Source organism: Macadamia integrifolia, chromosome 1, assembly GCF_013358625.1.
Source record: "Macadamia integrifolia cultivar HAES 741 chromosome 1, SCU_Mint_v3, whole genome shotgun sequence".
Taxonomy (NCBI): Eukaryota; Viridiplantae; Streptophyta; class Magnoliopsida; order Proteales; family Proteaceae; genus Macadamia; species Macadamia integrifolia.
Window position 1 is genome coordinate 20,139,445 of NC_056557.1, and position 15,647 is coordinate 20,155,091.

The 15,647-nt window shown below is 41.2% G+C and overlaps 1 protein-coding gene across 1 annotated transcript in view; it reads left to right on the plus strand.

The window, feature by feature from the left end:
- Positions 1-3,246: 3,246 nt before the first annotated feature.
- The window catches only part of LOC122085290 (condensin complex subunit 1), a gene marked incomplete at its 3' end in the record, with an annotated part of 14,065 nt that continues 1,664 nt past the window's right edge, over positions 3,247-15,647 (plus strand). Inside the window, 13 exon segments of the mRNA XM_042653761.1 lie at positions 3,247-3,460; positions 3,562-3,878; positions 3,968-4,128; positions 4,221-5,403; positions 5,529-5,720; positions 10,903-11,571; positions 11,726-11,902; positions 12,061-12,128; positions 12,199-12,421; positions 12,509-12,608; positions 12,683-12,798; positions 12,882-12,939; positions 14,463-14,614. Coding sequence (XP_042509695.1) covers positions 3,328-3,460; positions 3,562-3,878; positions 3,968-4,128; positions 4,221-5,403; positions 5,529-5,720; positions 10,903-11,571; positions 11,726-11,902; positions 12,061-12,128; positions 12,199-12,421; positions 12,509-12,608; positions 12,683-12,798; positions 12,882-12,939; positions 14,463-14,614 — 3,549 coding nt within the window.

Below are 15,647 nucleotides of genomic sequence, written 5' to 3' on the forward strand. Positions count from 1 at the left end.
TTCTTGGTTGGGAATTTCATCTTGAGATGGGGTGTGGAGACGACAACCTTTAGTAGGTTCAAACCGACCCTCCCTAGTATGGCGTTGTACGTTGAGGTAATGCCTACTACCAGGAAGTTGATCATGACCGTTACTTGGCGATCTCCGGTGCCGACTCTTACTGGCAACTTAATTGATCCTTCCACTTTTACTGGGACGCCAGAGAATCCCTGCAACGGGTGTTCGAATTTCTTCAACTTTCCCTCGTCCAGGCCCATCTTCTGGAAAGCCTCAAGGAACAGAATATCAGCTGAACTGCCGTTATCCACCAATATTCTCTTCACTCTGCAATCTGCTATGGTCATGGTGACTACCAGGGCATCGTCGTGCGGGGTGCGCACCCCTTCCAGATCATTGTCTGAGAAGGAAATAACTGTCCCCGTCCTCGCCTTCTTGTTTGACCATTCAGCCACATGCACGCTTCTCGCATAAGCTTTTGCTTTCCTGGCCGAGATTGAACTTTCTCCAGCGGCTAGGCCTCCACAAATGGTCGTTATAACTCTGGTTGGGCTCTTATTCTCATCTCAGAGGTGATGGTCAGCTCCCTCGGGTGTCTGGTCCCTTCGCCGCTCCTGATTGCCTTTGTGGGCAGGCCCCCTTCTTTCATAGCGGCCTCTGCCATCTCTCCGACGATTATCCCCACGGTCATTACCATCTTGGGCATCCTCCTTTTCGCGGTCCACGAATCGGCCTAGATATCCTCTTCGAATCATTCCTTTTATCTCCCCCTTAAGGTGCCAACAGTCTTCGGTGTCGTGGGCGTGGTCTCTGTGGAAGTGGCAATATCTGTCCATATTGCGTCTCTCGGGGTGTCGTCCCATCTTCCCAGGCCACTTCATGGCCCTGGCATCCGGGGAGTCTTTTATCTACATCAGTACCTCCGTTCATCTCCGATTCAAGGGTGCATATTTTTCAAACTTTCTTGGTGGACTGGTGCCCGTCCGCGCTCAGACTTTCGTCTTTTGCCTTCTTCGGAGGGTTTGTCGTCGGCCCTTGAGGTCCTCTTCCTTCCCGTCTTCCTTTCCGCTTCTTCATCAGCTTGGAGGGTTTCTTCCATCTGGATATACTTATCGCACCTAGCTCTCAGCTCGGCCAGGTTCCTCGGTGTATGCTTCGCCAAAGACCTTTTCAGCTCCTTATCCTTGATGCCTCCCAGCAGGGCTGTGAACTCTTCTTTCGGGTCCAGACCTCTGATCGTGATCTTCTCTGCCTGGAAGCGCTTCATGTAATTCCGCAGCGATTCTCCTTCATGTTGCTTAACGTTGGTCAAGTTCAACGTAGTCTTCTGAAGGGGTTGGCTACTGGAGAATCCCTTCACGAAGAAGTAGCTTAGATCGCTGAAGCTGTGGATCGACTTCGTCGACAGATGGTTATACTATAGCCTTGCCGCTCCTCTGAACGTCAATGGCAGGGCACGACACATAATATTTTTCGAGACTCGATGGAACTGAATGGCGACCTTGAAGCCTTCCAGATGATCGACGGGGTCCCCAGACCCGTCGTATGTGTCATCATCACCTAGGGCCGTGTCATTAGTGAAGTCTGGCTCGCGGGCTCCCGTCTAATTTTTTGCCACCTTCTTAATCTCATCTTTCAGGTCCAGGATCATCTGCTTTAACCTCGAGTCCTCGTGTCTCAGCTCATCTCCTTGGCGTGGTTCCCCATGTCGGTCTTCGACGGCACGCCACGTCCTTCCCCTGGGTGTGAGACTTTCCCTCATTGCTCCGTTTCGAGGATTATGACTAGACCTTATCGATCCTGTACTGCTCCGATCCTCGTCTTGAGCTCTCATACCGGATATGGGGGCCTCGCGGTGCTCCGTTGGTCTTCTGGGAGATAGCTTTGGAGACCTCCTTCATTGCCTCGGCCATTCGGTCATATTTGTCCTGGAGGGCTTCGAACTGCTCCCTCGTCACATATTCCTGCGCTCCAAGAGGGGGCAGAGGATTACTATCTCCACGCACTGAATATCCAGTCGAACGCTGGTACCTCAAGGAACCTTCCCAGTCATCGTTCCCCCTTTCTCGTCCAATTTCCATCGAGGGAGGGTGCCCTGCTGAAGGTTCCTCCTCCCCCATGTTCATGTTCGATGCTGCTCTCGTCTTCTTGCGATTATAGGTTCTCCCCACCATTACTGTCATTCCCACGGACGACGCCAATCTATTGCTGCCAAAAATCCGTATGAGCTGACCTTGCACAAGCACAGACGGCAGAGGCCCAGAGCTTTGTCCAGGGTTAGTCCTCCGACACTCAAGTTAGGGATTGGCCACATAATTTTTATTATAGGAGTAATGGTGTGGGTATTGATGCTTACCTCTCCCTTTCTTCCGGGCATTCTTATATAGCTCTTAGGGTTTAGGGTTTCCTCTTTCCTAGGAGGAGTCTTCCTCGAGTCTACCTCTTTTCCTTTTAAAGTCCTACTCCGATACGTCCTACCCCTTCGTGGGGGATATTCTCTTCACGCGGTTGACGTGGTAGAGTCCTGGCAGACTCTATCAGGTGGGTGACACGTGTCCAAGTGGGCGACGCGTGTCCTTACCCTACTGGACAGTCAATTTGGCCGTATCACATACTAACAACCCATTGGTGTGGAATAGTTCGCACAACTATCCCACCCCTTAAATCCCACCCTAGCAAAACCCCTCTAAACAAATAGGCTCTACCAAAAATTACTGGGAAAGAATTGGTGGGAGCTTTGAATCATATAACACTACAGAATGCATCGATGTGGATGATTATTCAAGCAATAGTAGTGATGAAGAGTCTGAAGGAGCTTCTCCACATAATGCATTGATGCAAAATTAATTTATACGTTTCCTAATCTGTACACAATTTCAAGCAGTAGCAGTGATGCATTGACTCGGAAGGACGAAGGCCCTAATCTCCGATTGCTACCGATCTTCTTTCCCTCTTTCCCTCTCATTCTCTCCATCTCTTTCCAACCAAAAGCTGCTGGGGTCGGTCCCATATTGACAACATTTTCCACCCCGAACTGCCCCCTAAACAAACGGGCCCTTCCAGGAACCACGTTTCAAGAGATCGGAATCGATTAAAATGGCCTAAAATCGACGGTTCAGATCGGTTGGAATCGAACCAGCGATTCAAAATCGCGGATTTTGAATCCGACCCTTATTCCTTGAACCGTGCTGAAAGCCAGATCTCCCGCTTTCCTCAGGTTTCGCTTTACATTTGAATTGTTGAACTAAAGAAGCCAAATAGTTTCCCCTCATTTCTCCACTCTCCATGTGAGTTCTGCAGCTCTCTCTCTCTCTCTCTCTCTCTCTCTCCATGGCTCCTGCTTTCATATTCCCGCCAAATCTTCGTGACCTCGAAGCGGACTGCGACGACGATCGTCTCTCCGTTCAAACCCCAGTCGATATAAGCTCTCTTCGTCCTTCTGAACTCGAAGAGTTCGTTAAAGGTCAGTTTACTTCAGATGGTTATGTTCCTCACGATATCCCCCTTCAAAATTCTAAAGACGTGTTTAATTGTTTCAAATTTCTTTTGATTTGATTTGAAAAGGGGTCTCGTTCGATCTATCCGACAAGGAGTTGTTCTGCGTGGAGGAACAAGAGGTGTTTGATCGAGTGTATTCCCTCGTCAGGGATTTTTCTCTTCTCACATCGCCTTGCAAGTTGAATCTCGTGGAGAGTCTCCGGTCCAATCTCAGTGTTCTTCTTCCCAATGTCGATTCACTCTCGCGAATCCCTCAGGATGATACGCCTGTCCTTGACCGTGTCTCCTCTCATCGCAACGCTTTCAAAATCTATACTTTCTTTCTACTTCATATCGTCCTCGCCGTGGAATCCAACCAAAACTCTAACAACAACAATTCAAAGGTGATTTCTTCTTTATTTCTTTTTTTTTATTCATTTGTACGGTTTATGTTGGGAACCTCTTTTACTAGTTTTCTGGATCGTGGGTTTAGGTTGCAGCAAGTGGTCGAAAGAAACGTTCTACACCCTCGTGGAATTGGGAACCGCAGAGGGGTCGGATTGTTAGTCTAATTGCTAATTCACTGGAGATCAACCTCGGGTTGCTCTTTGGATCAACAGATCCTGATGAGAATTATATGTCTTTCGTTGTAAAGTAAGTTGAGTAGTTAACCTTAGTACATTTTTATGGGTATTTGGCTGTTTATGCCTGTCTTAATTTGATTTGCTTACCATGTATTTCTGTAGAAACACGTTCTCCATGTTTGAAAATGCGGCCCTGTTGAAGGACTCGAACACCAAAGATGCTCTGTGTCGTATTATTGGTACATGTGCAACTAAATATCATTATACAGCACAATCATGTGCTTCAATCCTGCACCTCATCCACAAATGTGATTTCGTTGTGACTCATATGGCTGAAACTGCTGCTGGGGCTGAGAAGAAGTATGCTGATGGTAGCTTGGCAGTTGCTCTGATCAGGGAGATAGGGCGGACAAACCCAAAAGATTATGTAAGGGACACTGTTGGGGCAGAGAACATTGGGCGGTTCCTTGTAGAGCTTGCTGACCAGCTGCCTAGGTTAATGTCAACTAACATAGGAATTTTGATCCCTCACTTTGGTGGAGAATCTTATAAAATAAGGAATGCTCTTGTAGGAGCGTTGGGAAAGTTGGTTGCTAAGGCATTTAAGGATGTTGAAGGCGAAGTAAGTTCCAAGTCCGTCTGGCTACGTACCAAGCAAGCTATGTTAGAAATCTTGCTTGAACGGTGTCGGGATATTTCAGCCTACACCAGGAGTCGGGTGCTTCAGGTGTGGGCTGAGCTATGTGAAGATCATGCTGTCTCCATTGGTTTGTGGAATGAAGTTGCTGTGATTGCTGCTGGGAGATTGGAAGATAAGAGTGCGATTGTTAGAAAATCTGCATTGCATTTACTTATCATGATGTTGCAGCATAACCCATTTGGGCCACAACTTCGTATTCCCTCCTTTGAGGCTACATTAGAGAAGTACAAGGAGAGATTACAAGAGCTGGAGCCAGCTGTCCCCGTTGAGAGTGTCTTGGATGGGATACCATCTGAGAATGATGCTGATGAAACAGATGGTGAGATTGACCATGTAAATGCTGAGGGGGAGGCTGCCAAGCAGCAAGAGAGTGTCGCTGATAGTTTACCTCATGTTGAAGATGGTAATACGCAGGATTCTTCTGTGCTAGATGTTGGGAACTTGGAACAGACAAGGGCCCTGGTTGCATCATTGGAGGCAGGACTGAGGTTTTCAAAGTGTATATCGGCTACAATGCCTACTCTTGTTCAACTGATGGCTTCGTCTTCTGCCACTGACGTTGAGAACACAATCCTCTTGCTAATGAGGTGCAGACAGTTCCAAATTGATGGCTCAGAAGCCTGTCTGCGCAAGATGCTGCCTTTGGTAATGCATGTGACCTTGATTATATTTGGCTTGGCTTTTTCTAGGATATTAGTAGTTTCTCGATGTTACCTAATATGCAGTTGGAGCATTGCCAAGCAGGTTTATACATATTTTTCTTTGTTCAGGTGTTTTCACAGGACAAATCCATATATGAAGCTGTGGAGAGTGCATTTATTGCCATATACGTAAAGAAAGGTCCCACTGAAACTGCAAAGAATCTGTTGAACCTTGCAGTTGATTCAAGTATTGGTGATCTTGCGGCGCTAGAGTTACTGGTTGATGCTTTGGTGTCCAAAGGTGATATCTCTAATAGCACGGTATGGTTCTATACCTTTTATCTTTGAGTTAGTTATTTCCTTATGATTCCTTTTCTTTTACTTTTCTCATCTTCAGAATTAGAAACTAATATTTTCCACTGATTTCATCAGAATCAAGCTGTTTCCTATACTCTTACGTGGATTTAATGAAATTATTATTACAATTTTTTTTTAATGTTAATATTATTACAATTCTGTTAATGCAATTCCAGAGAAGAATTTGGACTGTAAGCTAGACTATGTAACAAGCAGTAGTTGATGTTGAGTGGATTTCTTATGAAAATTTGTACTGTGTTTATGGGTATGTGAAAGTTTAGAATTGTTGGTCCATAGATTTGACATTAACCTGCTTCAGGTAGAGTTTGGTCCTTCCTTTTATTCCAATTTGTACTGAATCCCTTCAAATTTTACCTCTGCAATGGTTTCATATGGCTCTGTACTGATGCAACTTGTAAGATACAACATTTTGTTGCTCTGAAAGTGTCTTGTTACAGCCAAGCCTTTCCCCTAGCATCCTGAATCTAAAACTACTTTCTTGCTGGACATTCCATGCTAATATTCATTTGAAGGCTTGCATTATATCTTTATGATATATGAAGGCACCAAAGCATTTAATACGACTAGGAGAAATAAAGAAATAAAGGTGAATAAACATGATTCTGGATAAAATAAAAATTAGCTATGTTTTAATTTTAAAGTTATATGTTCAAATGGAATATGCTATCCAGGGGAGGCAGTCAATCAGTATAGATTGATCTGAAATCTGACTTAAATCCAATATAGCACCTATGGATACATAAGAAATGTTTCGAATCTATTCTTTTTAATGATAAGATCTGATCACAACTTCGAATATGGAATTCAAAGGGATCAAATAGGAATTGATACTCTGAATCATAGAACTATAATGAAATATACGATCAACAACATTTCTCGAATTTGAAAGAGTCAGAAGAAATGGTTTGATCCTCTTATTTCTCAAGCCGAGAGATCCATGAATTGGGATCCTGATGCATATAGATACAAATGGTCTAATGGAACAAAATGAGTATAAATATCAAAGAAACTGGCTAGTCTGATCATGTGGAAAGACCAGAAGTGACTCTGTGGAGCCAACACCACTGTGACACGAAGTGCCTTTATCTTTGGTTGGTAACTATCGGCTCTATCTATGCATATTTGCTACATTTATATGAAGATTGAATTAGGGCCATATATTAGTTAGAATTTCTACTTGAACCACCTTCTACTTTATGGGACAGTTTTCAGTCATGAGAGAAGAGCTCTATTTGATTGATTTTGATAGACTACAATCATTCAGAACTTGGAGAAATTTGAAGCAGGTCATTTAGCAATATTAGGATCAATTCACAAAAGATGAAAATAATGGCAGTGACAAGCTCCATGGTGCTCTGAAGTCTGAACACTTCTCCAAAGGAGGGGGGGGGGAGAAATAACTCAATGCTCACTGTGATTACTGCCCTTTCTGCCAACAGGTGCTCAACAGGCCTTCCGTACAATTTTCTTGAAAAGCTTAGTCTTGTTTCTTGTTATAACCGAAATGCTTAATCCTGAGCTGTTAATAATCTAGGATTTTATTCTTTGTTGAAGCATGTATTTATATAGGAATGCATTTAGGTTTTCTTTTTTTAATGATTAGGTCTTGCAACTTTCTGCTTCTTGCACAAAGCTCACTCAGAATGGAGTTTCTGTTATGGTGGCTTTTATGATGTTGTCCAGTAACTAAGTGGGGGTTTTGTTTCATCCTGGTTGTGTCATCACCATTAAGCTCTGGATGTTGACTTCAGACACCTACTTCCAGAATGTCCTGTCACATGGAATTGAATTAATACTGCTCCCTACTAAATTGCTACTTTTCTGCTCAGTGACTTGGTTTGCTCCCAAAATGATATTTTGATACTTTTTGATTTTTGAACATTTCTTTAATATAAGAACTTCAAAAAGTACAGATAAATAAAGTACAACAGAATTAAATTAAGCTATACGACATACAACTTGAAATGCAAAAGGAAAGAGAGGAGCTTGTTTCCTTTAGATAACTTGTGTGTAAAATTTTCTGGACTATTATAGCTGGAGTGGCATCTTTTGATAAGTACTGTTAGAGCCGTCCAATTTAATGGCCCTCCTTTTTCTTTGATCCCCCCCTATCTGCTCTGTAACTCTTGCAAATTTGGCTATGACTGTGCAACATTGGCATTCTCTTTGCAAGTCCAGTGACTTGAGAGTACTTCCTTTTAGATTAGGTTTATTCTCTAACAATTCCAAGTTTAGGTTCCAAAGGTTTCAGATTTGATGGACTTTAAGCTTTAAGGTTTCATGAGTTTAGGTGATGTAGATAAGTCACTTAATGGGCTTATTTTATTGCAAATAAGCCTTGGGTTGGGTCATGTATGTGTTGGGCCTTTGATCCCATTGGTTTTCTTTGTAATGGGCCTAAAATATGGGTAGAAAGTAGGAAAACGAGATTTAATTCATTAGCTTAGTTAGAGTCCTGTTTTGAGTCTATTTCCTTTGTTATTTTAGTTTTTGGTCAGTTTAGGTTTCCCTACTAGTGAATGACTAATTAGTTACCTACTCCATGTTGGAGTTCTAGTCTAGTCTTACTTGGAGTCTAACTCCTAATTAGGTTATGATTGCTAGTCTGCCCTCTTTATATAGAGGAACTAATGTAATTTAATTTCTCAGATTTGAAGAATTATGAATTGAGTTAATGTTTGAGAGCCTTAGGGCTATGTGTGATTCTCCCCCCTTTATGCCATTTCTCCCTTCCTGGCTGGATTTGTGCAATGTCTGATTGTGTGATCCCTTCCTTCCCCTTCTATTCTAGTTCTTCCCTTCTTCCCTAAGGCCCCTCCATCAATTTGGTATCAGAGCCGAAGGATCCCTTGCTCTACTGAAACACAACTCCCTTCACCTCCCACAGTAGCCCTTCCACCTCCCACACAACTTTCTTTCTATCCCTATTCCCTTTCCCATTCCCTAAACCCTACCTTTTTCCCTCCCTTCGATTAAAAAAAAAAAATAATACTAATAATAAAAAAAAATGATTTTGTCTTCTTTGGACAGAATCAACCCTTGTGTCTCACCGCCCCCCTCTTTCTTCCACCTTCCTTTGATTGAGCCCCTTTTCAAGGGTTTCGACACCAGAAAAAAAGTCGAACCTCCATATTTACAGTTCTGCCATCATCTCCTTAACATCTATTTATTTACCACTCTACCACTCACTCCTTGCCTTGAGCATCTATCCATAGTGATTCCAACAAGCAAACTTGGCTAATGGATCTAGATCTTTTATTGGATATTCGTCAACAAATGCAATTGATGCAAGTGAAGCTCGATGAGATCCGACGACATTGCACGGACATCAAAATCCAAGCACACTCTACCTTCAATTATGTGATCTCAGCCGTTGAACAACAGGTAGACGAAGCAGAAGATGAATCACCGGTGGTAGAAGATGAGATGGCACCATTGGAAGTTGAAGATCAACTTGTGAAAAAATTTAAATCAGTTGATCTCCTCAATGAACCGATCGGTTTTTATTTTTTTGAGTTACTACTTCACCTATGAATTTCGCGTCGTGAATTTCATAGCATTCAATCGTGGTTTTGATGGTGACTTCATATAGTCATAGATGGATATTAATCGATTGGTGTTGATTTTCGTGTTACCTACTCCATGTTGGAGTTCTAGTCTAGTCTTACTTGGAGTCTAACTCCTAGTTAGGTTATGACTGCTAGTCTGCCCTCTTTATATAGAGGAGCTAATGTAATCTAATTACTTAGATTTGAAGAATGATGGATTCAGTTAATGCTTGAGAGCCTTAGGGCAGTGTGTGATTCTCCCCCACCCCCTTAATGATATTTCTCCCTCCTTGGTTGGATTTGTGCAATGTCTGATTGTGTGATCCCCTCCTTCCCCTTCTATTCTAATTTTCCCCTTCTTCCTTAAGGGCCCTCCATCATTAGGCTTTAGAGTTTCATGGAGTTTAAGGTTTTAAGCTTTCAGGTTTAACAGAATTTTTTCTTACCAATTTCCCGGAGAGAAAAAAGAAGCACCAACAGAGACATTTGCCAACGAAATGGTAACAGGAGAAGATCACTGGTTGTTGGTCACCTGTGGTTGCCACTGGAAAAGTTGCTGATTGAGGGAAAAGGAAGGGTAGTGGTGAAGAAATGCATTAGAGATGCAGAGGTTGAAACCTAGAAAGAGGGAAAGCTTTCCAATTAAATTGGATGGGTATGCCGCCGCCCATCAAACGATACCTCTTCAGGTCATGCTGTCCAGAAAACCCCTTCCGTTCAGTACCATCCATGCTTCATTTTCCTGGCTAAAATGAAATGTTTCAGCTGTTTTTTTCTCAAGGAAAATTGTTTTTTTACGACTAAGTGTTTTGTACTTCGCCTGTGGGTTCTTGAAAAAGAAATGCTACTTAGTTGCTGAGGTAATCCATAACTCAAGCTGCATAAATTTTGAGGCTTTAATGCTTTATCCAATGATGTTATTAATGTATAATGTGGGAACTGCAAATCGTAAAAATTCAATTGATTTTTATTTGTGATATGTAAGGTTCATGTATTAATTCAAAGATAAAAGAAGGATAGGGGCTTGATTTGCTTATTACTCCTCACCCTTATGGAGGGAAAAGTGGCTTTTTTCCCCTGTATAATATTGTGTTACGTCCGAACAGAGACATGTTTATAGAATAATTGCATGATATACAAAGAAGGCCTCATGTCAGTCATTAGTATCTGAGAACCATAGCATTGTTTATAAAGGTATGTTACTAGATACTGAAGACTTTAACCAATTTTCATTCTGTGTAGGATGGTGATAATGAGAAGGGTGAAATGAGGTGTTACCGTTTTTCATATAGTTGTTATGAGCTGCATATTTCATCTTGCTGGACTCCTCGATGTGATGAGCTTGAACTTCATCTTATCTTATTGCTTCTAAAGAGTCCACTAGAATAACCAGTGTTCCAGATTTTTGGTGCCATGCTACATAGTAAATGTTTGCGATAAATATGCAATGTCAGTTTTTAATGAATAGTCTATTATGCTTCTCGTAGGGGCATTCATTAATAGATATAGCATCCTGTTCTTGTGCATTTGATTCTGACATCCTTAAGTATTCTTCGTTTCTCTCTCTTTTCTGCCAGATATCGGCCTTGTGGGATTATTTTAGCTTCAATGTTAGTGGAGTCACAGCAGAGCAAAGCCGTGGAGCATTGTCAGTCCTGTGCATGGCAGCTAAATCTTCTACTGGTGTTCTTGGTTCCCACCTTCAGGATATTATTGACATTGGGTTTGGTCGTTGGGCAAAAGAGGATCGCCTGCTTGCCAGAACAGCATGCCTTGCCCTTCAAAGATTGTCTGAGAATGACAAGGAAAAGCTTTTGTCAAATAGTGGAGGTCGAGTATTTGGAACTTTACAAAGTTTAATCACTGGTTTTTGGTTGCCAGAAAGCATATGGTATTCTTTTGCAGATAAGGCGATAAGTGCTATATATTCCATTCATCCAACACCTGAAGTTTTTGCTGCTAATGTGGTGAAAAGGTCTCTTCTTGCTGTATTTGATTGTAGTGGAGGAGATGAGTCCCCAATTGATACTGACTTTGGCAGCTTGAACAACATCCTTTCCACCATGCAAGTAACAAAGCTCAGTAGATACTTATTTATTATAAGTCATGTTGCCCTTAATCAATTGGTGTACATCGAATTGTGTGTTCGGAAGATCCAGAAACAGAAAGCAAAGAAAGGAAAGGCTGGACCCATTTCTGAGAATATTCAGGGTGATTGTACAGAAGTTAATGAGCTTCCTATGAAGGTGTGAATAGGAATTGAGATATTGATTCTATTAATGGAATCCCTTTGTCGAGAAATTCTAGCTTTTATGCAATACAAAGCATTTAAAAAAAAATTATTTTATTTTTAATTGTATTTTGAGTTCAGTGATCATATCCTTTGGAGATGATCTACAGGAGAACAGTATAAATGCTGAACTAGGTCTTGCTGCCTCTGAAGATATGGCACTTGATGCACTTGCTGAAAATGCAGAAAAGGAAATTATATCTGGTGGTTCTTCTGGACAGTGCTTAATAGGACACTGTGCACCTTTCTTGTCAAAGCTCTGCAGAAATTTTAGTCTGATGCAAAAGGTGACTGGCTTTCATTCCTTTTCTTTTCCATTCTTACATGTATCCTGTCTATAATCTATAATTCCTGAAAACATTACCTGGTTATTTTCATTAATTGTTGGAAAATGTTGTCCTTTTCATAAACTCATCATGCCAAATGGCCTTTATGCCTTTTTCAGTACCCAGAACTTCAGGCTTCTGGAATGCTTGCACTCTGTCGGTTTATGGCTATTGATTCAGTTTTTTGGTAAGACCTTGGGGTGTGTTACTGATTTAGAAGAAAGATAAAATTGAAATCTAACTAATGGAATTTTCAGTGAAGCAAATCTTCAACTTCTGTTCACGGTTGTGGAGAGTGCACCCTCGGAAACTGTTCGTTCCAATTGTATCATAGCTATGGGAGACTTGGCTGTTCGTTTTCCTAATCTTTTAGAACCCTGGACTGAGAGCATGTATGCTCGACTACGGGACCCTTCAACATCTGTTAGAAAAAATGCTGTCCTTGTTCTTTCTCATCTCATTTTGAATGACATGATGAAGGTTTGAGAACTTGCTGATGACTAAATGCTTTTTTTCTTCCATCAGTGGTGGATTCAATGGTCTAATAATGGAGCATTGCTTGCTTAGGTGAAAGGTTATATAAATGAAATGGCTGTGCGGTTAGAAGATGAGGATGAGAGGATTTCAAGTCTGGCAAAACTCTTCTTTCTAGAGCTATCAAAGAAAGGTAATCACGATGTTGCATATTCAGAAATATCTCATGGTTGCTACATAACACCGGGTGTTTCTTTATAACTGCAGGAAGCAACCCAATTTATAATTTACTTCCGGATATCCTCAGTAGATTATCCACTCAAAACCTGGAGAAAGACGCTTTCTGCAACATTATGCAGTTCTTAATAAGTTCCATCAAGAAGGTATGTATGGCTTAACTGATATGAAGACATACATCCTTGGTGCAACCTATGACAAGGTTCTTTGTGCTTTGAACTTCCGTTAGGACAAACAAATGGAAGCTCTTGTTGAAAAGCTTTGCAATAGGTTTGGTGGAGTCACAGGTACATTTGCTTTTAATATTGTAGTCTCTATTTATCCATCTCCTTTTACATGAAAGTTTTGTTTATATGTCATGTTTATGAAATATATTCATGCCATCTTGCATTTCTATGAAAGTTTCAAGGATGCTTGAGCATAATTATTTAATTAACTCCAGCAATTGAGATGCTTGTTTATACATATATTTTTGTATGGTGATAATGACTGGTTGTGACAGGTGATTTTAGTATGTATTATGATATTATCACTTCAACAATTAGATTCAAAACTAATAAAGTAGCCTGTTCTATAATACTTTACGAAAAAGCAATAAATTTTTTTAGATTAATTAATGGTAGTATTATTAGCAATCAAAGTCTGCCTAAAACCCATCCTCCTGCTGTTGTAACTCTTAATCACTATTATATATATATATATATATGGGAAAAAAGTTTCTGTGGGGGAGTGTGGGGGCTGCACCCAAACACATGGGGGGGGTGAAATGACTTACCCACCCCCCCCCTGTGAAAGCAATAATGCCTGCTCTATTGATGATTCTACATGCACTCCCATTTGCCCATGCGCTGGTGCAGGGGCCGCTGCCTGATCACGTAGCTCCTGTGTGCAGAGTCTGCAGACACTGAGCATGCAAAATTACCACCCTGCCACCTCCTCCCCATGTAAATGCCCCTCTGCGTGCTCTCATTGGCCCCCATGCTAATGCAGGGGCTACACAACCAGGCAGCTATCTGTTGCCCATAAATATTGTTGTTGTACTATAGACTTCTGCATTGACTATAAATGAAGTACCTTAGAAAATATCCATTTCATTAGGGAAGCATGACCCACTTTTTTCCTTGGGAATGGTCATTGAACCATTCTGACTATTGAATATAGGGAATACCTTGGATGGGCCACATTTCAAATTTGGTGGCCTATCTCATTGATTTGACACACCATGTATGAGGCTTTTCCCCCTCTTTTCTCAATTGTTGTTCTCCATACAAACTTGATTGTTTCAACCATTTTTCATAGCCTTAATATGAGCTACATGTCAACAGATTTTGGAAGTCACATGGCAGAAAAGCCAGGAAGTAGAAATCCCTTCCAGCTGCATGCAATCAAATCCCTTCCCCCCTTAAGGATAAAAATTTCTAAATTCATTGTCAATTATTCAGTAAATCAACTATGTCCCTTCTTTCCCCCCTCGAAGATTGTGTTTCTTTTTCAGGTGAAAAATTACATAAAGTGAAAATCTAAAATAAAATCTTTTTATACGGATTTTAATAGAAAATTTTCCTTTTGACATTGTTTTTACCTGGACCAAGTAGAACCTAAGTAAAAAAAATCTGAATTTATTTCCCCGTCCCTTTTTCTGATTATACAAGCCACAGTAATTTGTTCTAACCAACTGCTGATTGGTAACAGCATTGCTGAGTTCTTTGGATTTACCGAAGCTTATTTTCCTTAAAGGCTAGAGTAATGATTCTTTCTTGCTAATGATCAGGAAATTCATTTGGATTATTTTGGTAACATATTGTTGCAGATATCAAACAGTGGGAATATATTTCATATTGCCTCGCACAGCTGACTTTCACTGAGAAAGGAATAAGGAAGCTCATGGAGTCTTTCAAAACTTATGAACATGTCCTATCTGAGAATTCTGTGATGGAGCATTTTAAAAACATTATAAGCAAGGTATGCCATTCCATTATTATTATTCTTATTAGGGAAATTTACATTCACTTCCCCTCGCATTTTCCTTTATTATATCCTCCCCCTTCGGGTTTCGCTTATTACATTTAAACCCACCCAACCTAACACCGTTAGAAGCTTGTTAGTTTTAAATTAGAAAAGTCATAATTAGCCTTTTAGTCATTCTCGATCAAAAAACGAAACAAGCGACTAATTTTGAAACCCTAGCCCTCTAGCCCTGCCCCCTTCTTCTCTGTCTCCGTTCTTGATTTATATGCACGGCAGCCGGTGAGTCATCATTTAAGCGTGTTGAGCCCCCCTTCTGGTAGACAGAGGAGAGACTGAGGGAGTAAAGGTGCTCGCAGGAGGAAGAAAGATAGAGGGAAGAAGGGGAGACGGGGCCTGCCAAGAATCGGATATGGTGTAGATGACGGCAATTGGAAGCAGCCGCAAGGAGGAGGTGTTCCGACAACAGAGAAAAATGGGTTTCTTCACAACCCAAAATGGGTTTCTTCACAACCCTTAGCAGCATTGGAGGCATGGTTTTAAGTATCTCCGATACCGATACGATACCCTCCGATACGTATCTTAAATTTAGCCGATCGATACGATACACATCGATACGATACATAAAATTTTTAAAATCCTTTCGTATCGATATATATCCTACAATACATACCGATATGCATCAACACACCACCAATACACATCGATACGATACGATATGCCTCAATACGACTATGAAAATTATAAAATTGAGGTAAAATGTACATTTCGGTATGTATTGGTACGTATCGGTGAGTATCGGTATGTATCGATCGGTACGTATCGGTATATATTGGCACGTATCGGTGAGTATCGATATATATCGGTATGTATCGGTGAGTATCAATACGTATCGGTGAGTATCGGTATGTACCGATACCATGGTTTTAAGTATCTCCGATATCGATACGATACCCTCCGATACGTATCTTAAATTTAGCCGATCGATACGATACATATCGATACGATACATAAAATTTTTAAAATCCTT